The 26,729-nt window shown below is 44.5% G+C and overlaps 1 protein-coding gene across 4 annotated transcripts in view; it reads right to left on the reverse strand.

Annotated features, from left to right (window-relative positions):
- LOC143963525 (NACHT, LRR and PYD domains-containing protein 3-like) overlaps positions 1-26,729 on the reverse strand; it is a 165,410-nt gene that overhangs the window by 124,718 nt on the left and 13,963 nt on the right. For all 4 annotated transcript variants that reach the window (XM_077473199.1, XM_077473200.1, XM_077473197.1 and 1 more), the window contains exon 2: positions 4,725-4,792. In XM_077473199.1, coding sequence (XP_077329325.1) covers positions 4,725-4,761 — 37 coding nt within the window. In that variant the 5' untranslated portion in view covers positions 4,762-4,792. The remainder of the gene's footprint in view (positions 1-4,724; positions 4,793-26,729) is intronic.

A 26,729-nucleotide genomic window follows, 5' to 3' on the forward strand; every position in this document is an offset into this window, starting at 1 on the left:
ATGGCACTGTTTTACATGTATACTTGTGTAGCCCCTTGTACGCCTACGGAGCACCACTGGTTCCGAGGACAGAGCACTGGAAGAGGCCATGGAGGAAGAGGAGGGGGTGGAGGAGAAAGGTGTGTGACAACCAGTAGTAGCATTTTGGAGGCGTGGTGGCGGAACAACCTCCAACACTATTGCACCTTGTCCTGCATCCTTCCCAGCTGCCAGAAGAGTGACCCAATGGGCCGTGAAAGACAGGTAATGTCCCTATCCATGCCTGCTGGACCATGAGTCAGTGGTAATATGCACCTTACCACTATCCATCCTGTACAGCGAGGCAAGGACATTGCCTTCCACATGCCGGTAGAGAGCCGGAATCGCCTTCCATGAGAAAAAGTGGTGTTTGGGGACCTGCCACTGAGGAACCTCACATTGCACAAACTCACGGAAGGGGGCTGAGTCTACCAACTGAAAAGGTAGCAGTTGAAGTGCTAGCAATTTAGCCAAGCTAGTATTCAACTGCTGGGCATGTGTATGGCTGGGAGTGAACTTCTTTCTACGGTCCAGCAGCTGGGGCAGGGAAATTTGCCTGCTACAATCAGACGTGGGTGTACTACTAGCAGAGTGCCCGGAAGCACTTGGCTGTGACACACCTAATTCTACACCTTCATTCCTCTCAGCGCAGGTTTCAGAGAGGACTGAAGGTCTAGTGGGGTTGGAGATCCCAGCTGATGAGGAGCAAAGAGAGGTCCGCTTTGTTCTTTGGTGTGGGTCTTTGAGGTACGCTTGCCAACGAGCTGCATGGCAAGTCAACATATGTCTGGTCAAGCATGTGGTGCCCAAGCGGCTGATGTTTTGGCCACGCAAAATACGCTTGAGACATATGTTGCAAATAGCAGCGGTGCGATCTGATGCACTCGTCTCAAAAAAGGCCCACACCAAATAACGTTTAGAATAACGCGCAGAGGCAGCACCCTGCACAGGCGGAGCTCTGCGGTGTGATTTAGTCAGTGTGCTGCCCCTAAGCTGGCCCCCGGAGGGCATCCTGCCTCATTGGAGATGTGCCTCCTCCTCCTCCTCCTCCTCCCTCCTACCAGGCACCCACGTGGAGTCAGTGCCCTCATCATCCTCTACCTCTTCATCGCTGGAGCAAACCTGGCAGTATGCTGCAGCATGTGGAACATGACTGCTAGATTGCTGTCCTTCTTGAGCATCCCCTCTCTCTGCGCTCACGCTACTGCCTTCCTCTAGCTGAGTATCATCATCAGAGCCTACAAAACACTGGGTATCCTCCTGGAGCATGTCCCCAACACTGTTCTCAAAGTTGTGTTGTTGAGATATACTTTCTTATCTATTCTAACCCTTCTAATCTTCATTTTGTTTTCTCTTTGATTGGCCACCCAGCTGGTACTTCTGTGCAGGTGTGTCTCCCTGAGTGCTCAAAAAGATTTTTTTCAAAATACGAGCGTCCCCATTTCTTACAATTATCCAACCTATGTAAGTAATACATTTGAAATTAAAATATATCTTTGTACTACCTTTCTCAATTTCTATACTTTAGAGGGTTTTTCACCCCTAAAAGGCTGTTTTATTTTAGCAACCTTAAAATTAAGTCATGTATTAAAGAACTTTAAATTATCCCAAAATTTCAAATTTCGTTTCTTTTACTACATACCCTTTTTTTATCAGTTTCCTTGGGTTGGCTTTTTAGCCCCCTGCGATTCAGCACTGCTGCGGTTAACCCTCGAGGTGGACAATTCCCCTACTTTACCATCAACGTAGTGGTTGAAGGTGGGTTTGATGTGTGTCTGTGTTTGTTTTTTTTTTTTTTTTTTCCCTATTTCTGCACTTATGAATTTTGTGATATATTCTATTATTATTTTTTGTATTTTTTGGTCTAGATCTTGTTCAAACATTCACACATCCCCTGAAGAAGCAATCCAATGCGAAACATGTCTGGACTATGTGTGCTTGACGAGAACAACCACTGTATTGCATTACTCTGAATCTTTTAAGCATATATTGCTACTGATTTTAACCTCAAACTTAATACATTTTTGTACTACTAATTTTGTACTTTAATTAATTGTACTTTGTTAATTAGCACCGCGAAAATCCCTAATTTCCCTTCCTGTCCTTTGATCACTGTTCTCAAAGAGTTCAGGGGACTCCTCAGGAGGATGTGGTGGGTCTAGGGAAGGAGTGACTGATGATGACATTGAGACGAGGGAAGAGGCTGCGTTGGCAGCTGCTTTGCTAGTACCCTGAGCCTGGGTGAGAGAGGATGAGGAGGATAAAGAGGGCTTGGTCATCCACTCTACCAAGTCTTCGGCATGATGTGGCTCAACGTGTCCAGCTTCCGAAAATAAGGACAAGCATGTCCCACGGCCACGTGCTGATTATGATGCACCGTGTCCACGACCAGCACTGTTGTCTCTAGACACAGAGCCTGTTTGCCCTCTTTTATCAGCTCATGCCTGTCTGCCTCTCCTTGTTGGCCTTCCAGACATGGTAATGGCCTGAAGGGAGATGGGAAAACCAGAAATTGGGTAGTGTATATTGTGCTGGAGGCACACAACACCCACTAACTCCTGCAGATGCCTTTATTATAGAACAACAGGAATTAAAGGGTAGATACCAGTGTATACTGTGCTGGAGGCAAGGTGGATAATGGTGTATACTGCACTCAGGTCACACAGAAAACACCCAGAAATGCCTGCAGATGGCTGATAGCTCAATTACAGAAGAGCAATATAGCTATATAGGTGGATAAAGGTGTATACTGCACTCAGGGCACACAGACAACACCCAGAAACTCCTGCAGATGGCTGATAGCTCAATTAGGGAAGAGCAATAATGTTAAATAGGTAGATACAAGTGTGTACTGCGCTGAAGGTACACAGAGAACACCCACTAACTCCTGCAGACGCCAACACACTACATAAGGCCGCCGTGCTGGTGGCCTTATATAGTGTGGGGCATGTACTACACAGCCTGAGCTATGATTGGCCACAGGCATCCTGCTAATGTCATGAACTTCAGCCACCTGTCTGTTGTGTAAATGAGTCTAGTCTGAGTATTCACACATTGTTGTTTGTGCTAATTAACCCTGTGCTTATGTTTATGGTAATGTTTATTGCATTGTTAGTGAGCTAGGAGCCGAAAAGTCCTATCCCTCAGTCAACTAGTCTGAGTGTTGATTTAGATAATCAGCTCATGCTATTTAGGTTAGGTTTTAGTCTTCTACTGTATTATAAATACTTGGCATTTTGGTTCTAATAAATCAGTCCATGTTAGCACTAATCAAGTCTCGTCTTGTTTTGTGCTTGTGAACGGTTGGAATATCTGATCTCTATATTCAGACTTAGGAAGCGGTATACTGACAGAAGCACTCAATCGGAGTGTGGGATCGGTTCCTTCACAGTTCTCTTTTCACATATTTATTTGTAAAACATTTTGAAAACCATTTATCATTTTCCTTTAACTTTAAAATTAATGTCCACTTTGTGTTGGTCTATCACAGGGATATGCAATTATCAGACCTCCATCTGTTGCAAAATTACAAGTCCCATCATGCCTCTGCCTCTGGGTGTCATTCTTGTGGCTGTCAGAGTCTTTCTATGCTTCATGCGACTTGTAGTTCTGCAACAGCTGGAGGTCCGCTAATTGCAAATCCCTGGTCTATCATAATAAATCCCAATAAAATACATTTATGTTTTTGGTTGTAACATGACAAAATGTGGAAAGTTCAAGGGGTATGAATACTTTTTCAAGGCACTGCAAGTCTGTACTGGCAGCTGGCAATGCTATAAAGAGCATATAGGAGGGAAGGGAAATTAAATTATCCCCCAATATGTCTATATGTACATTATCCTATGGAGAGATTGGTTTCACTGTGGTAATCTAACATGATTGCTTCCATAGTGGTAAGTTACATCTCGGATGAATATTGGGAGCCATTTGTTAAAAAAATATATATATTAGGGGGCTATTTATTAAAATAATTACCTTCATGAATAATTCACATAATGTGTGTAATATGTTTATTTCCTATAATCTTCAGCTCCATCTAGTGGCCATAATGTCATATATTACTGGTTGAGGTATATCAAGAAAATACTGTATTATGGCCACTAGATGGAGCTGAAGATTATAGGAAGTAAACCTGACAAATTACAGGGATTATCAGTGATGGTTGTAGAAATGACACAAGCTCATAATATTTTTATGTATATATAGACCTCCTAATGTATATGTAGGGATTTTAAACATTATTGTTTCATAGTTAACTAAAATAAACTATAAATCCTTTAAGAAACCTCCCCCCCGAATAATGATGTATCTGATCAGTGTGAACTAAGAACTCTGATTACCCCCAAATCTCCCAGCAGTATGTGTCATGTGACACGGGGCTGTTTTCTCCTTAGGGTTATAGACAAAGGATTCCCCCAACCACTACACAAATAACCATAACATTTGGGGTCCTCCAGTCATTATGGATCACTGGACCATCTCAGAAGATCATTTCCATCAATGATAAATAAAATCTGAAGAGACGGGAATGTGATGGTGGAATTGATGAAAAGCTCGTGAACTCTTCTAATGGGTGGACTGACCAGATGTCTACAGGAAATGTCCAGACTATGGAGACATGAGATGTCCTATCATCTAATTCCAATCTCTGGAGATGTGAGATGGAGGAAAACATTGGAAAGGATGGTCAGGATCAGCAGTCATACCTTGTGGGGAGGAGGATGAGGAGGAAGAGGTTGCCATGACATCAAGAGATGACCCGAGATGACATCACCTGGAAAGAGACCAAACAATAATAAAATAATTTGTAGTGCAATGAACAGGAATTTGCTTCCTTATGTGAATAACGATTGGCTGTCTAGTTGTCCAATCTGGGAAGATCTGAAATGGACTTCTGTCATTTACAGCCCATAACTATGATGGTCAATAAATAACTTCATTCCAGCATTCATCTGATTGGTATCTCGGGGGTCACAAAGGAATTTCACCCTGTTTAAAGCCCCAATTTTTACATGCCCATATATTTAGGTGTCACCTCCACAAATCTGTGCCATTCATAGCCAAGACTGGTACTAACCAGCACCAAAGGATCAGCCAGTAAGATGTCTACAGAGAGGTCAGGTGATAAAAATGAGAATACGCCAAAATAGAAGCGATGTGTGATCAGCAGAGACCTCCATTCAATAATAAGATGCTTCCAAGTGGATTCTTCAGGAAGGTCGGTATTTATTGTTCATAAAAAGATTAAACACCATTAATGAATTTTGTGTCTCTTTAGTGGCCACTTTGTCAGGGAAAGGTGTACAGGACACTTTAATGGGTGGGATCTGTGTGCATTTCTTTAGCACAGACTATACTGTACAGTATACTGATATGTAAGTTTTTTTATATATAATTATAATTATTCATGACCTATTAATATTCCTGGCCAGGGACGAAACTAGGGGGCAGGGGGGAGGCTGCCTCGGGTGCGGCATTGAGAGGGGTGCTGCAGCTGGTACTGATTCTCCTGCAACAGCTGAAAGGCCGATTCTCCTCCTTTACCTCCCGCTAGCTTTCAACTGCTCCTGGAGGAAAATTCAGGGATCGGTACATACCCGTCAAAGCTGACCCAGCTGCCACTCCGGTTCCTGCCCCTTCTTCAGAACATGCCCCCCTCCACTCCTCTGTCCCCCTGCTCTGGTACCCCTGAATTGCTCACATCTTCTTCTTCCTGGCTAGTCATGTAGTGCAGGCTGAATAAAAACATGATCCTGATCACAGAGAAGCCCATAATATGATCAGGAAGACAGCCACACAAAGTTATAACACAACCTTCCTCGGCACTCACTTTCCTGGTCTTTCCTTCCCCCACCATCCCTCCCGTCTGCTGCTGTAGGTAATCTAGATGGAGAGCGGGGGAAGGAAAGACCAGGAGAATGGGTGCCAAGGAAGAATATGTTATAACTTTGTGTAGCTGCCTTCCAGATCATATTATGAGCTTCTCCATGATGAGGATCACATTTTTTATTCAGCCTGCACTGCACAACAAGGGGGAGGAGGTGAGCACTGTGGGGGTACCAGTGCAGGGGGGGTAAAGGAGGGGGAACAGAGGAGCACAGGGGAACCAGAGGAGCACGAGGGGAACCAGAGGAACACAGGGGGACCATAGGAGTAAGGAAGCCTGCTGGAAGCCCCCATGGCGTCAGAGTGGTGGGGTTACCTGTTTACATCACCAGGTGGCCCCGTCCTTAGCTATATAAGAAGTGTCACCCAGAAGAAGTGTCGCTTGGCAGGAGCCTACCATGGATGTGAAACGGTTGCAGATTTTTTTCTTCGGTTTGTCAGGCAGCATGGATTTACATTGTGGGACATTTTTTTTTTATTCTTTAACAACTTGACGACCGCCGCACGACGATGTACAACCTATTTTTGAAGAGGGATATCTCGGTAACGGCAGCAGCTGCTGCCACAACCGAGATATCCATCACTTCAGGCGGCGGTCGGCTGTACGATAACGGTGGTCTCCGCGGCGCATTCGCCACGAGATCACCGCTATCGGCGGCGGGAGAGGTGCCACCCCCCCTCCCGCCGCCTTCCCGCACCTTCCGGCGCTTACCGGAGCCGTCGGTAGCGGCGGAGGCGATTGGGTCCTTTCATCTGCTGGGCATAGAGACAAGTGAGGCTAAGATGGCCCCCCACTCGTCTCTATACCATAGGAGGGCGGAAGCGACGTCAAAACGTCACTTCCGCCCATACCTCTTAAAGGTATATTTTTTTTAAATGTCAGATTTTCTTTTATTTATTTATTTATTTATTTTTTTGTTGCATTTTAGCCCAAATATGAGATCTGAGGACTTTTTGACCCCAGATCTCATATTTAAGAGGACCTGTCATGCTTTTTTCTATTACAAGGGATGTTTACATTCCTTGTAATAGGAATAAAAGTGATCCATTTATTTTTTTTAAACAGTGTAAAAATAAATAAAATCAATTAAAATAAATAAGAAAAATAAATAAATTAAAAACACCCCGTCACGACGAGTTTGCGCACAGAAGCGAGCGCATACTTGAGTAGCGCCCGCATATGAAAACGGTGGTCAAACCACACATGTGAGGTATCGCCGCGATCGGTAGAGCGAGAGCAATAATTCTAGCCCTAGACCTCCTCTGTAACACAAAAAATGCAACCTGTAGAATTTTTTAAATGTCGCTTATGGAGATTTTTGAGGCTAAAAGTTTGACGCCATTCCATGAGGGGCACAATTTTGAAGCGTGACATGTTGGGTATCAATTTACTCGGCGTACCATTATCTTTCACAATATAAAAAAAAATTGGGCTAATTTTACTGCTGTCTTATTTTTTTATTTAAAAAAGTGAATTTTTTCCCAAAAAAGTGCGCTTGTAAGACCACTGCGCAAATAAGGTGTGAAAAAAAGTATTTCAATGACCGCCATTTTATTCTCTAGGGTGTTAGAAAAAAAACAATATAAAATGTTTGGGGGTTCTAAGTAATTTTCTAGCAAAAAAAACTGTTTTAAACATGTAAACACCAAGTCTGAAAAAGAGGCCTGGTCCTTAAGTGGTTAATAAAGGACTTGTCTTTTTTACAATTTACATTTTTTACAAATTACAATGTACCCTGTTACCAATTCACATAGGGGGGCTGGGATCTGGGGGTCCACCCGGCAAGGGTTGTGGGGATGAGGCCCTTGTCCGCATCAACATGGGGACAAGGTGCTTTGTGGGGCTACTCCAACGCACCCTCCCCATGTTGAGGGCATGTGGCCTGGTATGGTTCAGGGGGGTGCTCTCTTGTCCTCCCTCTTTTCCTACAGCCTTCCAGGTTGCGTGCTCAGATAAGGATCTGGTATGGATTTTGGGGGGACCCTACGTCATTTCTTTTTAATTTGGTGCAGGGTTCTCCTTAATTTCCATATCAGACCTGAAGAGCCTGGTATGGATTTTATGGGGACCCCACGCCATTTTGTTTTATGTTTTGCTTTGGGGTTCTCCTTAATATACATACCAGACCCAAAGAGCCTGGTAATGGACTGGGGCAACCCATGCCCTTTTTTTTAAATGAATTTTATCTATATTGCCGAGACCCGACAATTCATTACAGCCACGATCAGTTTCAAATGACAATTTTTATTTAGAAATGTAATTTTGCTGTGGGATTGTTCTAAACACGGGAAAACTGTGCTACTTTACAGGAATACTATAGACACCCCCCAGGCACGATATCTGAAGCAATATTTCATTTTTATTGTTTCACTTTAACCACTTCAGCCCCGGAGGATTTTACCCCCTTCCTTACCAGAGCACTTTTTGTGATTTGGCACTGCGCCTCTTTAACTGACAATTGCACGGTCATGTGACGTTGCACCCAAACAATTGATGTCCTTTTTTTCCCCACAAATAGAGCTTTATTTTGGTGGTATTTGATCACCTCTGCGGTTTTTATTTTTTGCGCTATAAACAAAAAAGTGCGACAATTTTGAAAAAAAAAACACAATATTTTCTCCTTTTTGCGATAATAAATATCACATTTTTAAAAATAAAAACATTTTTTTTCCTCAGTTTAGGCCGATATGTATTTTTCTACATATTTTTGGTAAAAAAAAAATCGCAATAAGCGCATATTGATTGGTTTGTGCAAAAGTTATAGCATCTACAAAATAGGGGACAGATTTATGGCATTTTTTTACTAGTAATGGTGGCAATCTGCATTTTTTTTCGTGACTGTGACATTATGGCGGACACATTGGACATCTTTGACAAATTTTTGGGACCATTCACATTTACACAGCGATTTGTGCTATAAAATTGCACTGATTACTGTGTAAATGTGACTGGCAGGGAAGGGGTTATCACCAGAGGGCGCTGCAGGGGTTAATATGTTCCCTATGGGAGTGATTCTAACTGTGGAGGGAGGGGACTCACAAGGGGAGGAGACCGATCAGTGTTCCTCTGTACTGAGAACACACCATTGGTCTCCTCTCCACTGACAGGATGTGGATCTGTGTGTTTACATACACAGATCCATGGTCCTGCTGTGTTCCCGGGCAATCACGGTTGTCCAGCGGACATCGCGGCCGCCGGGCATGCTCTCCGGGTCCCGAGCAATGACACGGGTGCTCGCGCCCGCCCAGGATGGGAGATCCCATCTGCGGGCGTCATATGACTATACGCCAGGGATGAAGTGGTTAAGCATTAATAGAATCACTTCTCCCAAAAAAACTGATGTTTTTAAAAAAAAGTTATATTGATACATGTAACTTGGGGCAGGACCCGGGTCCCCAAACACTTTTTATGACAATAACAGAATTTTTTGCCTGTTCGATATGTTCTGGTGTGAACCAAACCGGGGGGTGTACCGCTCATCCCTAGCTAGGAGGAATAAGGGTTACCAGTGGTTTCCCATATAATCTGACATAGGGGTGTCTGGACTTGAAATGTTACAAATTATCTGAGGAAACTAAATATGTCCATATTATGGCTGTGCTATTATTAATCTGGAAGTTATGAAACATGCTCAAATTTCAGAACTATCCCAACTGTTTAAGATTTATCTGTATTAAAGCGGGAGTCCACCGGGACTCCGCATTTTTTTTTTTTTTTAAAAAGCCAGCAGCTACAAATACTGCAGCTGCTGACTTTTAAAATAGTGACACTTACCTGTCCAGCGCGCCCGCAATGTCGGCACCCGAAGCCGATCTCTAGATTGACACTCGAGTGCTGCCGCCACCATCTTGGGTATGGGAATCAGGAAATGGAGCCTTTCGGCTTCATTTCCCGGTTCCCTACTGCGCATGCGCGAGCCGCGCTGCGCAATGAGGACGGTCCCCACTGCCTCTGGGATCTGTGTGTTTCCCAGCAGGCAGCGGGGCACTTGCGGGAAGGGGCGGGCACTTGCGGAAAGGGGCGTAAGTTACGCCCCTTTCCGCAGAGAGCTATCCCGGAAGTGGGTGCAGTTACCTGGATTATCCAGGTAACTGCACCCCCCTCCCCCCTGAAAGGTGCCGATTGTGGCACCGGAGGGAGGGAGGGTTCCGATGAGTGGAAGGTCCACTTTAGGGTGGACCTCCGCTTTAAGGTATTTATGACTAGACATGTGGACACTGAAATATTTTGTTTCAGAATTTAGTTTTTGTCCAAAAAATACATTTATTTAGTTACGCCCAAAATTTGTTTTTATTTATTTTGTTTCGTAAAAAATGCATTAGTCCGAAAATCCAAAATAATTAACCTCCTCGCGCCCGCCCTATGGCCGAATGACGGCCGTAGAGCAGGCGCATTCGTCCGGGCGGTCGTCCCTGGACGGCCCGATGTTTACTTCCGCAATGCGCGCCCCCGCGGGCGCGCATCGCGGAAGCTCTGTGTTCGCCGTGTCCCCCGGGGACAGGCAAACACAGATCGCTGTAAACGGCCAATCACAGCGGCCGTTTACAGCGTGATCGGCGTGTCCAATGGGAGATGATCTCATATGTAAACATATGAGATCATCTCTCGGCGCCGCTCTCCTTCCTCGCACTGTCTGTGCGAGGAGGGGAGAGGGGAGAGATGAACGGCTGCAGCGGCAGCCGTTCTGCCTGTGGGGGAAAAAAAAAAAGTAAAAAAAATAAAATAAAGTGCCATCCGCCCCCAGCAGTGCCATCCGCCCCAATGCCATCTGCCCCAATGCCATCTGCCCCAATGCCATCTGCCCCAGTTCCATCTGCCCCAATGCCATCTGCCCCAGTGCCATCTGCCCCAGTGCCATCCGCCCCAGTGCCATCCGCCCCAGTGCCATCCACCCCAGTGCTACCTGCCCCCAGTGCCATCCACCCCAGTGCTACCTGCCCCCAGTGCCATCCACCCCAGTGCTACCTGCCCCCAGTGCCATCCACCCCAGTGCTACCTGCCCCCAGTGCTACCTGCCCCCAGTGCCCCCTGCCCCCAGTGCCACCTGCCCCCAGTGCCACCTGCCCCCAGTGCCACGTGTCGTCAGTGCCACGTGTCGTCAGTGCCACATAGTGCCATCCATCATCAGTGCCACGTATCAGTGCCATTTGTCATCAGTGCCACGTATCAGTGCCATTTGTCATCAGTGCCACCTGTCAGTGTCACGTGCCATCTGTTGTCAGTGTCACGTGTCATCAATGCCACTTATCAGTGCCATCTGTCATCAGTGTCACGCGTCATCGGTGCCATGTATTAGTGCCATCTGTCATCGGTGGCACATATTAGTGCCACGTATTAGTGCCATCTGTCATCAGTGCCACGTTTCAGTGCCACGTATTAGTGCCACGTGTCATCAGTGCCACGTATAAGTGCCACCCGTCATCAGTGCCACATATTAGTGCCATCTGTCATCAGTGCCACATATTAGTGCCATCTGTCAGTGCCACCTGTCATCAGTGCCACGTATAAGTGCCATCATTGCCACGTATCAGTGCCATCTGTCATCAGTGTCACGTGTCATTGTCCTGGTGCTTCAAAAGTGTAATAAATAGTCAACAAGTTAGATGTGTAATTTATGTTCCTAGAACACATGATGGCGCTACCTGCATGTTGGGCCTCTCTATGTGGCCAGGCTGTGAAAAAGTCACACACATGTGGTATTGTAATACTCAGGAGGAGTAGCAGAATTTTTTGGGGGTGTCATTTGTGGTATACACATGCCACGTGAGAGAAATAACCTATTACAATGACAATTTTGTGGAGAAAAAAAAAAAAAAGAAAAATCTTAATTTTGCAAAGAATTGTGGGAAAAAAATGACAACATCAAAAAGCTCACTATGCCTCTTACTAAATACCTTGGAATGTCTACTTTCCAAAAAGGGGTCATTTGGGGGGTATTTGTACTTTCCTGACTTGTTCGGGTCACAAGAAGCGAGATAGGCCACCAGTACATCAGATGTGATCAATTTTGTGCGATTCGCACCACAGCTTGTAGACTCTCTAACTTTCACAAAGACCAAATAATATCCACTAATTTGGGTTATTTTTACCAAAGATATGTAGCAGTATAAATTGTGGCCAAAATTTATGAAGAAAAATTAATAATTTGCATAATTCTGTCACAGAAACAAAGAAATATGCGTTTTTTTTCCAAATTTTCGGTCTTTTTTCATTTATAGCGCAAAAAATAAAAACCCCAGAGGTGATAAAATACCACCAAAAGAAAGCTCTATTTGTGGGAAAAAAAGGACAAAAAATTCATTTGGGTACAGTGTTGCATGACTGAGTAATTGTCATTCAAAGTGTGAGAGCACCGAAAGCTGAAAATTGGTCTGGGCAGGAAGGTGTTTAAGTGCCCTGTAAGCAAGTGGTTAAGGTTGAATCTGTCATTGAAGGCTCATGGCGTCTGTTGAATGTTCTAAGATTTGATGGAGCAGCTAAACTGTACGACACCGAAATCGTACATTTCCAGTCAAATGTTCCTCCTACAAGCTATAGTAGAACTCTAATGTTCAATGACACGAGTAATAATTATATTTATTCATTATTAATACTAGTCAACCAACATTAGAATTTTTCTATAGCCTATGGGCAGAGCATTTGACCAAAAATGTCCATTTGCGGCGATTGCTTCGTCGAATCTTCATATCAAATCTTTTCTCTCTATGTAGAATAATCTTGAACTAATAGAGCTAAGGTTAGGCACATTCAATCACAGATTAGATGGACACAGATCGCTATTGTCAGGGTCATGTCGAATCTCCTATCTATATTGAACTGTTGCAACAAAATAATAAAGCATTTGTTTATGTTGGATCTTTTGGTTTTCAGATTCTGCACGTTCGTTATCGTTTTTGTTAAAACAATAACAAAAATACCTGAAATTCGGATGAAAACTAATGCACATGTCTATTTACGACCGGTATCTGTTGGTTCTCTGGATTGAGAGGGTGACAGTTTTATGATAGGCCTAGACATCCTGCCAGGCCAACATTAGTTGTTTTCACAGGCCTAATGATGGTTCTCTAGGGTGAGATAACAACTTCTTTGAAGTATAAAGCTATGAATTCCTGGAAATAAGGGAGGAGGGAGAGGGTTCAGATTTCTACTGCAAAGTTTAACTGTTAGCCAAGCTGTCATGGCTGCCCTCCGAGTTTCTCAAATAACATGGCCACTAGCTAGAGCTTTTCTTGTGTCCAGTATGTGATATTGTTACAATGATCACCATGTATTAATACATAAGGGGGATATGATCTCCATGTATAAATACATAAAGGGGGATATGATCTCCATGTATAAATACATAAGGGGGGATATGATCTCCATGTATAAATACATAAGGGGGATATGATCTCAATGTATAAATACATAAGGGGGATATGATCACCATGTATAAATACATAAGGGGGGGATATGATCTCAATGTATAAATACATAAAGGGGATATGATCTCCATGTATAAATACATAAGGGGGGATATGATCTCCATGTATAAATACATAAGGGGGATATGATCACCATGTATAAATACATAAGGGGGATATGATCTCAATGTGGTACAATATTCTCTGTGAGTTATTCCATTAACCACTTCAATACAGGACACCTTCCTTCCCAGCCCAATTTTCAGCTTTCATCGCTCTATCGCTTTCAGTGACAATTGTGCGGTCATGCTACACTGTACCCAAATGAAATTTTTATCATTTTGTTCGCACAAATAGAGCTTTATTTTGGTGGTATTTATTCACGACTCCGTTTTTTATTTTTTGCGATATAAGCGCAAAAAAGCAGAAATTTGGAAAAAAAAAACAATATTTTCTTTTTTAAAAGAAATCCAATAAAATCAAATGTTGTCATAAATTTAAGCCAAAATGTATTCTGCTACATGTTTTTGGTAAAAAAAATTCCGTTAAGTGTATAATAATTGGTTTGTGTGATCACGGACATATGTACGCAAATGATCATGTACATATGTGTGCAGGTGATCACATACATATGTGTGCAGATAATCATTGGGACATGTGATTTTAGTGGGACATATGTGAGGGACATGTTTTTATTATTAGGGACATGTGTTTTTATTATTTGGGGACATGTATGTTTTGGGGACATGTGTGGGGACATTGTGTTTATACTGTGTGGTGTGTTTACACTGTGTGGTGATTTGTGTTTACACTAGACTGGTGATCAGTGAGTAAAAAGCTGTAAAAAAAACCTAGCCTAGCAACCGGCTGTTTGTTTACATCACATGACGGCCATGATTGGACACGGCCGTCATGTGATCAGGTGGGCCAATCACAGAGCCCTCCTGCCGATATGAGATGCGCCGTGTCCCGGTGACACGGGCGCATCGGGATCGCGCCGCTGCATGGGCACATGCACGCGCGATCCAGCTCCTTCTGATGGACGTTCCTGAACGTCCTATCAGAAGTAGACGGCTCCCACCCGGCCGTATATGTGCATTGGCCGGGTGGGAAGTGGTTAAACGTTAATAGCATATAATACACTGAGTTGTTTGACTTATTACTTTAATGTGGTGCAAAGATGTCTGAACCCAGAGTGTCAGGTGGGTTGGAATGTTCACAAGGTCATGGAGGTGCAGATGAGCAGGTAAATCCAAGCAGTCCCCAAGGGGGTCGTGCTACATATACTTATAGATAGAGTATGAATGTTACAAAAAATGGTCACTGCTCCAATCTATAACTTATCTCTACAGCAAGGATCACTGGAAGGGCAATGCATTTCAAATAAACATATGCCGCACCACTAGATAAATAAATAAAATGCATAGTGCTGAAAACACTGGAGGTGATACCCAAACCTTAAAATAACTAAATATAATATAGTGCTGCGCTGTAAAATAAATACCAAGCACAGGGTGTGGGAGAATGTACACAATGCAATGCTGCATATCATACAGCCATATGTAGGCAAATCACAAATAAAGTGACAATGTGCATAAGTGCAAGTGATACACTAAAATATCATCATCTCCTGATGAAGTCACATTACCATGACAAACATGTGTCGAGACGTACCGGCACCGGAAGTGATGTCGGTGAGCTCGTTGCCCGTGTTTGTTTTGATGTTTTTTTACATAATGCAAATGTGAGTACTCTGATTGTTTTTTGCTGTTTTAAATAAATACTTTATACATACTACACTATCGAGCATCCCCCTGTGCTTCCTTCCATACTTCCTCACGCTAATTCATGAGGCTATGCTGAAGTAAGCCAGGCCTGGCAGAGGGCTTTGGCCATATAGAGGGATGTACATCAGTAGATCATAAAACGCCAGTTCCAGAGGTTGGCGGATGCCTAGATCCATAGTGAACACATCTGACACCCGATATATTTACACACTGTTACCTCACAGCAGTAATGTAAGGGGACATCCATACACCACGTTCTTCACTGAGGATAAGAAGTCACCATTCATCTGCACTCTATATAACAAGTCCCCATCACTCTATTTGCACCTTATATGGAGTTCTGTCTATTGCTCTGTATATAGAGTTTTCCTGGGAAGAGGACACTGCATGGATACAATCCACTTCTTTATTGTGATTATCATAAAGAAGATAAAGACATTATTTGATACTACATGTTTTATGTCACTGAATATCTATGAAGAATGAATGATGTTTGCTGTTGACTAGATCATTCACTCCTGAGCACACAATATTTTACTGTATCACTTGCACTTATGCACATTGTCACTTTATTTGTGATTTGCCTAGGTATGGCGGTATGCAGGCCCGGACTGGCCATAGGGCAGACCGGGCATTTGCCTGGTGGGCTAAGGGCCGCTGGGCTGCCAGGTCACATGTCTTAAAATGAGCTGGCAGGGCCCGCCATGGGACGATATACATGCATATTCCTGGTGATGGTGGGAGGATCAGAAAGCCTCTCCATTCAGTTCACGCATGTGCCCTGCAGCCCCCGGTCACCTGGAAACCAGGACGCAAGTAGAGGAGGAGGGACAGAGAAGCCGAGGCCACCATCTTCCCTTATATGCGGGCGCAGCACCCTGCTGGCTTTCAAGTGCGGGAGGCGGGTATGAGATCCCAATCCCACATATGAAAGCCAGCAGGGTGCTGCGCCCGCATATAGGGGAGGTGGTGGCCTCGGCTTCTCTGTCCCTCCTCCTCTCCTTGTGTCCTGGTTGCCAGGTGACCGGGGGCGGTACATGAAAGCCGATGAGGTGCTGCAGGGGAAGGGAAAGCAGTACACGCCCACTCCTCTTCCCGCCTGTGAAGGGGGTCAATCTGATGCTCCAGGGCAAGAGAGAGCTCCTTTCCCTAATGTTTCCTTTTTCCCTCTTTCTTTTTCTCCTTCCTTTTCCCGCATTGGCGGGGGTGTACTTGTATCCATTTTTTTTATTTAACTGATATCTGAGGTTATTATGGGTACCCGGAATGTTCAGGGCTTTAATAATCCAAAGAAGAGGTCCTAGATTTTGTATAATATACAGCAGCAAAAAATACATGTTCTTTTCTACAATAAACTCATTTAACCGTTTCCCGACCAGCGCACGACGATGTACGTCGACAGAATGGCACGGGCAGGCATATTGGCGTACATGTACGTCCAATATTCAATGGCACCCTGCCATCGGGAGCGCGCCGCCGCCGGCGTGCTCCTGCGCTGGTCGGGACCCCCGTGAGTCCGGTCGCGGGACCCGCGGACTCGATCGCCGCAGGAATCCCCGCGCTTGTCTCACGGGACGGCTGAATGGAGGAAATGCCGTGCTTCTCCATTCTGCCTAGCAACTAGTGACGCTGATCTCTGCTCCATGTGATTGGAGCAGAGATCAGTGTTCACTAAATGAAAGCCCAACCCCCCCACAGTTAGTAACACACCCCTAGGAACACTTAACCCCTACACTGCCACCCACTGGTTAACCCCTTCACTGCCAGTGTCATTTACACAGGAATCACTGCATTTATATAGCACTGATTGCTGTATAAATGACAATGGTCCCAAAAATGTGTCAAAAATGTCCGATGGGTCCCCCACAATGTCGCAGTCACAATAAAAATCGCTAACGCTATCCCTATTTTGTAAACGCTATAACTTTTGCGCAAACCAATCAATCGCTTATTGCGATTTTTTTTACCAAAAATATGTAGAAGAATATGTATTGGCCTAAACTGAGGGAAAAAAATGTTTTTTTATATATTTTTGGGGGATATTTATTATAACAAAAAGTAAAAAATAATGCGTTTTTTCAAAATTGTCGCTCTATTTTTGTTTATAGCGCTAAAAATAAAAACCGCAGAGGTGATCAAATACCACCAAAAGAAAGCTCTATTTGTGGGAAAAAAAGGACGTCAATTTTGTTTGGGAGCCACGTCGCACGACCGCGCAATTGTCAGTTAAAGCGATGCAGTGCCGAATCGTAAAAAGTGGTCTGGTCTTTGACCAGCAAAATGGTCCGGTCTGAAAGTGGTTAGGAGTCCTTTTCCCCCAAATATCCACCTGTTATTATACAGTAAACATTGGTTTACAAGGAATTGCCGGATAGTAAACCCAAAGGGGTCGTTATAGGACTTCATGTCTCTGTACTCTCCACTGTGATAGAAATAATTTCTGATTCTAAGGGCCGCTATCTTTTTCTTATATGTACGCTTTATAATTAACTTTTGTACATTTCTACCTTCCCAATACAGGTCAAACATCTTCTTTTCTCTCCATTGTAAGTAAATCAGAACAGTTTGCCTCGGGATGGATAATATTAGGTGGAAATTTTCATTATATATTTGATCCCCTTTCGGACTCCTCCTCTGGGAAAAGTAGAGCACCCTTTCCAGATCTCCATTCTATTCTCCATAGGCTTCAGATAGATATTTGGCGTATGCCGAATCCAACCATCAAGGACTATACTTATGAATCAGCAGCACATTCTTCCTAGTCGGATTGATTATATTTTTGCATCTCATCACACCTTGAGCTGGTCTCCTACAGCAACCATTGGTTCTCATATATGGTGGGATCATTTCGCAGTCAGCACCTCATTTCACCTTCTAATACTAATAAGCGGACTGCTCTCTGGCCCCTGAATGAGACGCTCTTAGGAGACTCGTTAATACAAACAGATATTGAAGCAGCTATTCAGAAGTTTCATATATGAGACCCAACCTCTAAACCAATTCAATGGGTACTGAGAGGAATATTAATTAAACATGGATCCAGGTTGAAAAGAGCAAAATTGTTTACAATAGAGACATTACTCCGTGAAATCTGTACCCTAGAGGCACTTCACAAATAGGCCCCTGACTCTGCCACCCTACAACCACTTCTATCTAAACATATAGAACTTAGGTGACTACTTAATCAATCATACACTGTATTTTCAAAAGTATTGAGACACCTGTCTTTACACACATAAACTTTAATGCCATCCCAGTCTTAGTCCGTAGGATTCAATATTGAGTTGGCCCACCATTTGCAGCTATAACAGCTTCAACTCTTCTGGGAAGGCCATCCACAAGGTTTAGGAGGGTGTCTATGGGAATGTTTGACTATTCTTCCAGAAGCCCTTCCAGAAGCCCATTTGTGAGGCCAGGCACTGATGTTGGACAAGAAGGCCTGGCTTACAATATTGCTCTAATTCATCCCAAAGGTGTTCTATCGTGTTGCAGGCCAGTCAAGTTCCTCCACCCCAAACATGCTCATCCATCTCTTTATGGACTTTGCTTTGTGCACTATTCCAAATCATTTTGTGGAAGGAGGATTATGGTGTATTGTTGTTTTTCAGGGTTTGGACTTGGCCCCTTAACTCTTAAGGTGTCAGCATACCAAGACATTTTCATGCTCCCAAATGTGTGGCAACAGTTTGGGGATGCCCCCTGTGATGGAACTGTCCAGCAGCCTGCTTTGGGGCTTCCACCAGTATACCACTTCCTCCAGTCTGGACATAGGAACCAGATATTATAGCTGACCATACAAGACTAGCCCACAAATAGCTTGTATGAGAACTGGCACACTTTATTGAACAGAAATGCAAGCTTTTTTATTCACTTGAAAAATAGGTCAGTCACCACATGAACAATAACCCAAATATTTACCCAAAACATCACACAATGGTTTAGATAATGAAGTAGAGCTGACTCCTTGCTAATCCAATCATAGACTATCCTCCAAGAGTTAGTCAAATTAGCCACCAGATAGAAACAATAGGTAACAGGAAATTCCCACCTAGACAATGCTTTGATTATTAAGGATTAAGGATGAGCCGAACACCCCTCTGTTCGGTTCGCACCAAAACCTGCGAACAGACCTAAACTTTGTGTGAACTTTAGAAACCTATTATAGTCTATGGGACTCGAACATTCAAAATCAAAAGTGCTAATTTTAAAGGCTAATATGCAAGCTACTGTCCTAAAAAGTGTTTGGGCACCCGGGTCCTGCCCCAGGGGACATGGATCAATGCAAAAAAAGTTTTAAAAACTTCTGTTTTTTGGGAGCAGTGATTTTAATAATGCTTAAAGTGAAACAATAAAAGTGTAATATTTCTTTAAATTTCGTACCTGGGGGGTGTCTATAGTATGCCTGTGAAGGGGCGCATGTTTCCCGTGCTTAGAACTGTCCCTGCACAAAGTGTAATTTCTGCAGGAAAAAAGTCATTTAAAATCACTTGCGGCTATAATGAATTGGTCGGATCCCCGTAATACAGAGAACACTCATTGAAAGTGATTGATAAAAAAAAAAAAGCATGGGGTTCCCCCATATTCAATTACCAGGCCCTTCATGTCCGGTATGGATATTAAGGGGAACCCCGTGTCAAATAAAAAAAAAAAATGATGTGGGGTTCTCCCCAAATATCCATACCAGACCCTTCAATTCTGGTATGGATTTTAAGGGGAACTCCATGCCAAATAAAAAAATAAAATGTCATGGAGCTCCCCCTAAAAATCCATACCAGACCCTTTATCTGAGCACACAACCTGGCAGACCACAGGAAAAGAGGGGGGGCAAAAGCGCCCCCCCCTCCTTAACCGTACCAGGCCACATGCTCTCAACATTGGGAGGATGCTTTGGGGTCCCCATGTTGATGAGGACAAGGGCCTCATCCCCACAACCCTGGCCGGTGGTTGTGGGGGTCTGCGGGCGGAGGGCTTATCAGCATCTGGAAGCCCCCTTTAACAAGGGGACCCCCAGATCCCACCACCCCTTTGACGTGGTAAGGGGGTACAAAAATACCCCTACAATTTCACAAAAAAAATTACATTTTTTTGAAAAAAAAAAAACACACACCATTGGGAAAAGTCCTTTATTAAAAATAAAAAAAAAGATTCCAGCGGGGGTAATCCACTCTTGCTATCCAGCGATGGATGATCATCTCTCTGGGGTCTAGCGATGGCTGATCTGATCCAGCAATGGGTGATCTCTCCCTCCAGTGCAGCGCATCCATCCTGTCTCCACCGGAGACACTGGGGAATCCTGGCAGCCTGACACTTATGTGAGGAGGGCAGGGGCCACCTGTCATCTGACCCCACCCCCCTCTGATGTAACACAAGTTTCCGTTACATCTGAGGGGGGCGGGGTCGCCCTCATATCTACCCGACCTGATCTCTCCCATCCTGGACCTGTCCCTCTTGTCTCCTGTTACCTGAAGATCCCTGCTCTGCAGCCCATCCATCCATCCTCTCTCTCTCCTGCTGGTTTCCCATCCTTACCCATCTACTGATTCCCCAGTGTATGACCTTGGCCTGGCTTTTGTTTACGACTCTGGTATTTCCCATTCATTGTATATATTAGGGCCGGTTCACACAGCGAGCCGCGGCGAGGCGTCTCCGACTTACCTCGCCGCGACTTGCGGGGAGCTCAGCGGCGACTTGCAGAGGACTTCTGCATAGAAGTCAATGCAAGTCGCCCCCGAAGTCGCCCCGAAGTAGTACAGGAACCTTTTTTCTGAGTCGGAGCGACTCGAGTCGCTCCTCTCAGAACGGTTCCATAGTACTGAATGGGGGCGACTTGCGGGAGCGAGGCGAGGCGAGCCGTGTCGCCTCGCCTCGCGCCGCAGTGTGAACCGGCCCTTACTTGTTGTTTGTGGTTGGTAGTGCACTGTTTGTTTTCACTTTCTTGTCACTTATAATAAACACTATTGTTATTTCACCTAAATGCGTTTTTGGCTTCCTCTGTGCAGTCCACACAGTCTGGTCTTATAATTCCCTGATAATTTGGGGGGAACCCCACATCATTTTTTTTTCATTTGACACAGGGTTCCCCTTAATATCCTGAAGGGCCTGGTAATTGAATTTGGGGGGAACCCCACACTTTTTTTTTTTATCAATGACTTTCAATGAGTGTTCTCTGTATTACGGGAGCCGACAATTCATTATAGCCGCGAGCAATTTTAAAAGACTTTTTTTCCTGCAGAAACTACACTTTGTGCAGGGACAGTTCTAAGTACGGGAAACATGCGCCCCTTCACAGGCATACTATAGACACCCCCCAGGTACGAAATTTAAAGGAATATTACACTTTTTTTGTCAAATAACTTTTTATTATTATAGGATGAAACATTACATATCATTCACTTCAATGCAGCAGTGGTGGAGCCAAAGGAGAGAAGGGAACATACAATAAGAGCTTATCGGCCTGCGGAATATAGCCACTTGGAGTAGGTACAAACCAAGCCAGGCAGAGCTATCCACAGGCAGTATGTTCTTCAACATATGTAAGTCAGGGATAAAGTCCAACCAATAGTAAACAAGTCCTCAAAACTCTACTTCCAGTAAAGAGTGGCATTCCGAGGATACAGGTATCGACTAAATGTGTGAGATACTTGTACTACAAATTAATCTATTCAAACACCCTCCCTTGGGGGAGTTTGGAAGAAAGATGGAAATAAGAGAGGAGAAAAAAGGGAAAAAAGAAGGGGGGAAGAGGGGGCGAAAAGAGGGGGATACCAAAAAGGATAGAAAGAAAGGTAGGGAGTTAAAGGAGGGAATAGAGGTGGGTAGTCATCCGAAATATTCCGCTTGCCTGTCAGGGTCGATCGCCCTTAAGATTCCAGGGGTTCCAAACCACGTCGTGCGCTTCCAGCCAGTCCTGTATCCTGGCGGTCATCCTCTCCATAAGCTCCACGTCCCTAATTCGAGCGTATAGTGCGTCTGGAGTAGGGGGGTGCGTCCTTTTCCAATGAAGTGCAACAAGACACCGCGCTGTGGTCAGGATATGTCGGGATAGTTTCTGTAGGGATCTGGACAGTTTGGGGAAAGGGACTCCCCGTAAAAAGGGCTTGGGGTTCAAGTCCAGGGGTTGGTCCAATATTACACTTTTATTGTTTCACTTTAACCACCTCAATACAGGACACTTAAACCCCCTTCCTTCCCAGACCAATTTTCAGCTTTCAGTGCTCTCTCAATTTGAATGACAATTACTCAGTCATGCTACACTGTAACCAAATGAATTTTTTATCATTTTGTTCACACAAATAGAGCTTTCTTTTGGTGGTATTTATTCACCACTTAATTTATTATTTTTTGTAATATAAGCAAAAAAAGAGCGAATATTTTGAAAAAAAACTAAATTTTCTACTTTCTCTTTTAAAAGAAACCAAAAAAATCTAATTTTGGCAAAAATTTAGGCCAAAATGTATTCTACTACATGTCTTTGGTAAAAAAAAAATCCTGATAAGTGTAAGATCATTGGTTTGTGTGAAAGTTATAGAGCCTACAAGCCATGCTATGCATTATTGAAAATGTATCAATCCTAATGCACTGATGGCCTATCTCAGTTCTTGAGGCCCTAAAATGTCAGGACAGTACAATAACCCTCCAAATGACCCCTTTTTGGAAAGAAGACAGTCTGCGGTATTTAGTAAGAGGCATAGTGAATTTTTTGAAGTTGCAATTTTCCCCCACAATGCTTTAGAAAATTAAGAAATATATATATATTTTTTTTCTTCACTAAATTATCATATTTACAAGTTATTTCTCACACATGGTGCAGGCATAATTGCAATTACACCCCAAAATACATTCTGCTATTCATCCTGAGTATGGAGATACCCCATGTGTCAGACTTTTCCACAGCCTGGCCACATACAGAGGCCCAACATCCATGTAGCACTATCAGGCATTCTAAAGGCATAAATTACACATTTCATTTCCTGAGTACCTATCACATTTTTGAAGGCCCTGGAGCACCAGGACAATGGAATTACCCACAAAGTGACCCCATTTTGGAAAGAAAACAACCCAATGTATATTCTGTGAGGCATAATGAGTCTTTTGAACATATAATTTCTTTCCACAAGTTTTTGGAAAATGTGGAAAGAAAATGAAAACCTATTTTTTTCTCACAAAGTTGTCAATTTAGAAGATCTTTCTAACACATAACATGTACATAGCCAAAATGACACCCCAAAATACATTCTGCTACACGTCCTGAGTATGGCGATACCCCATGTGTCAGACTTTTCCACAGCCTGGCCACATACAGAAGCCCAACATACAAGTACCACCTTCAGGCTTCTAACATATAGGATGTACACACCAAGAATTACACCCCAAAATACATTCTGCCGAGCAAAGGGTAAAAAAAGGCTCACCTGTGGTTTTAGCAGGCAGGGACACCGTTCCAGAGCAGTCAAAGCATTTTCTAGACAGCCAACGGAAATGTCCAGGAATTGTCCAGGCAGCAGACAGATATGGAAAATTATGAACATGGTTCAGTACAGTCCAAGGTTTAGCAGGCAGTTCAGGCATAGGCATGTCCATTTCAGGTGGCAGGCACAGGCATGTCCAGTTCAGGTGGCAGGCACAGGCATGCCCAGTTCAGATGGCAGCAGGCGGCACTTTGTACATTGGGCTTTGGTCAGGTAAGACCCGAGGACAGGGGTAGAGGCTTCTTCCCACCCAAATCTCTACAAAGCCTCCGAGTCTCCAGACCCTAATCCGAGAAAACAAAAAACCTGGAGAAAAATGTTTTCTCCACTCGGAAAACTTTTTCTGGAGCCCCTCACATGTGAGACCCCTGTGCTGTACAGTGGCAGGGCAAATGATCAGTTCAGGAGGCAGGCAAAAAGCATGGTCATTTAACAAGCCGAGGTCAATTCACGTTGAAGGCAGAAACATGTTTGGCAGAGGCATAGTCATTTAACAGTCCGGGTCATACACAGAAATGGCAGAAAGTGGAAACTGGAAAGAAATCATCTTCACTTTACTAATAGTGTAGTAAAGTATGATAGCTTCGATAGCAAGTTCCAATGCAGAGGCCTGGCTGGGAGGGACAGTCTGGACAGTAGTATCGGGTGTCGCGGCGAATTCCTCTACTTGTACACACACGACATTTTTTTGGGGGTTTGCGACCTGTTTGGGTAGGAGGGAGGATTTCGGGAAAGTGCCTTTTATGGAGTCTGGATACTGCATCAGAACGAATTAGTTGAGTGGGTTGGCCATGGGGATAGACAAGGGCTGTGATAACATCTTCTTGGAATCTTAGATAGGTCAGGGAACTTTGGGTGCTCTTAGAAAAAATAATATATGAATTGAAAATGGCCAGTTGCATCAAATAAACGGCAACTTTCTTGTACCAAAACAGTGATCTCCTGGTGGCCAAGTAGGGCTGCATCATCTGGTCATTCATATCCACCCCCCCCCCCCCCCATGTATAAGTTATACTCGTGGATACATTTTGGCTTCTGGATGGGGCCTTTTCTTCTCTGCAGTTCCACCAAGGTGTCATTGTGTATTGTGGAAAGGATGTAGACATCTCTTTTTTTATCTCTCCACTTCACCGCTAGTACCTCGTCAGGTGACCAATATCTGTGGGAAGCCTTTGCGGTTGGTCCGTGCTGTCCCACAGGCCACAGTCTGCTTTAGGTACAGATGGCGGAAAAGTGGGAGACTTGTGTAGAAATTGTCTACATATAGGTTGTAACCTTTCCCAAGCAATGGTTGGATCAGCTGCCAGAGAATTTTGCCACTTGTTCCCATGTAGGTAGAGCATCCAGGGGGGTTTAGCTGTCAGTCTTTTCCCTCATAAATTATAAAGTCATATGTGTAACCTGTGGCCCTGTCACACCCCTTATAAAATTTTACCCCACGTCTGGCTCTTTTACTGGGCATGTATTGTTGTATTCCAAGTCTTCCAGTGAAGTGTAATAGGGATTCATCCACACAAATATTTTTATCAGGGGTAAACATCTGCTTGAAACTGGCGGAAAAAAAATTGATTAGGGGCCCAATTTTGAATAATTTATCATAACTGGGATGATTTCGAGGGAGGCATTGGGCATTGTTATTGAAATGTAAAAATCTCATGATCATCTCATAACGGTTTCTGGGCATAATTGATGAATAGACCGGCATGTGGTGGATAGGTTGGGTAGACCAGTAGGAATGGACTTCATTTTTTTGTTAGCCCCATGTTGAGGGTTAGGCCAAGGAAAATTTTAAATTCTTCCACAGTGAGGGGTTTCCAAAAAAAAGGACGGGCATAGGAAGAACTTGGATTGTTGGCTATATGTTGGCTGGCATATAGATTACATTGCTCCACAATGTCGGTTAGGAGATCATTGGTAAAAAATAAATGAAAATAATAAAGTGGGGTTACATTTTCCATCTGTATCTGAGGGCCTGGCTGGGGTGTAAAAAGTGGAATTACAGGTTCTACTGACATACCGGGCAGCCATGTTGGATACAGTAGAACATCTGGAAGGCTAGTATGGGCACTGCCTCGTTGATGGGATGCTCCGTTGCTAGCATCTGGCCTATCTTCAAGGAAGGTTGCAGAACTGCTGGTGGATGCCTGCCTATCCCGGAGTGCTGCGCTGCTGGTGGATGCCTGCATATCATCCTGGAGTGGTGTGCTGCTGTTGAATGTCTGCGCCTGCTCATTTCTCCTGTTTCTCCTCGTTAGGATTCTATCTTCCATAGTTTCCATCTCGGAGCCACTGCTTTCCACTAGCTCATAATCGCTATCCGAGTCTGACGGAGAGAGTTCCCTGCTACTCTCGTCCGACATACTCTGGAGTATCTGGAAAGCCTCCTCTGCGCTGTACGACCTTTTAGTCATGTTGACGGGCAGATGTCAGATGGCGGGCGGGAGATGTCAGATGGCGGGCGGGAGATGTCAGATGGCGGGCGTCAGTTGTGCCTGATGGCGGGCATCAGATGTGCCTGATGGCGGGCGTCAGATGTGCCTGATGGTGGGCGTCAGATGTGCCTGATGGTGGACGGCAGATGTGCCAGATGTTGGCGGGAGGCAAATGTGTGATGGCAGGTGTCAGATGTGCCTTATGATGGTGGGCAGATGTGCCTGGTGATGGCGGGCAGATGCGTCTGGTGATGGCGGTCAGATGTGCCTGGTGATGGCGGTCAGATGCGGCTGGTGATGGTGGTCAGATGCGGCTGGTGATGGCGGTCAGATGCGGCTGGTGATGGCGGTCAGATGCGCCTGGTGATGGCGGTCAGATGCGCCTGGTGATGGCGGTCAGATGCGCCTGGTGATGGTGGTCAGATGCGGCAGGTGATGGCGGTCAGATGCGGCAGGTGATGGCGGTCAGATACGGCAGGTGAGGGCGGCAGATGCGCCTGGTGATGGCGGTCAGATGCGGCAGATGCGCCTGGTGATGGCGGGCAGATGCGCCTGGTGATGGCGGGCAGATGTGCCTGGTGATGGCGGGCGGCTGATGTGTCAGATGGCGGGCTGATGTGCCCGCTGTTGGTGGACAGATGTGACCGCTGTTCTGTATGACAGGTGTTTTTGGGGACACTATGTTTTTGGGGGACACTAGCTGGGTGATCAGTGGGTAAACAGCAGACAAACAG

Source organism: Lithobates pipiens, unplaced genomic scaffold (assembly GCF_037356315.1).
Source record: "Lithobates pipiens isolate NorthernLeopardFrog02 unplaced genomic scaffold, aLitPip1_a1.2 Scaffold_8, whole genome shotgun sequence".
NCBI lineage: Eukaryota > Metazoa > Chordata > Amphibia > Anura > Ranidae > Lithobates > Lithobates pipiens.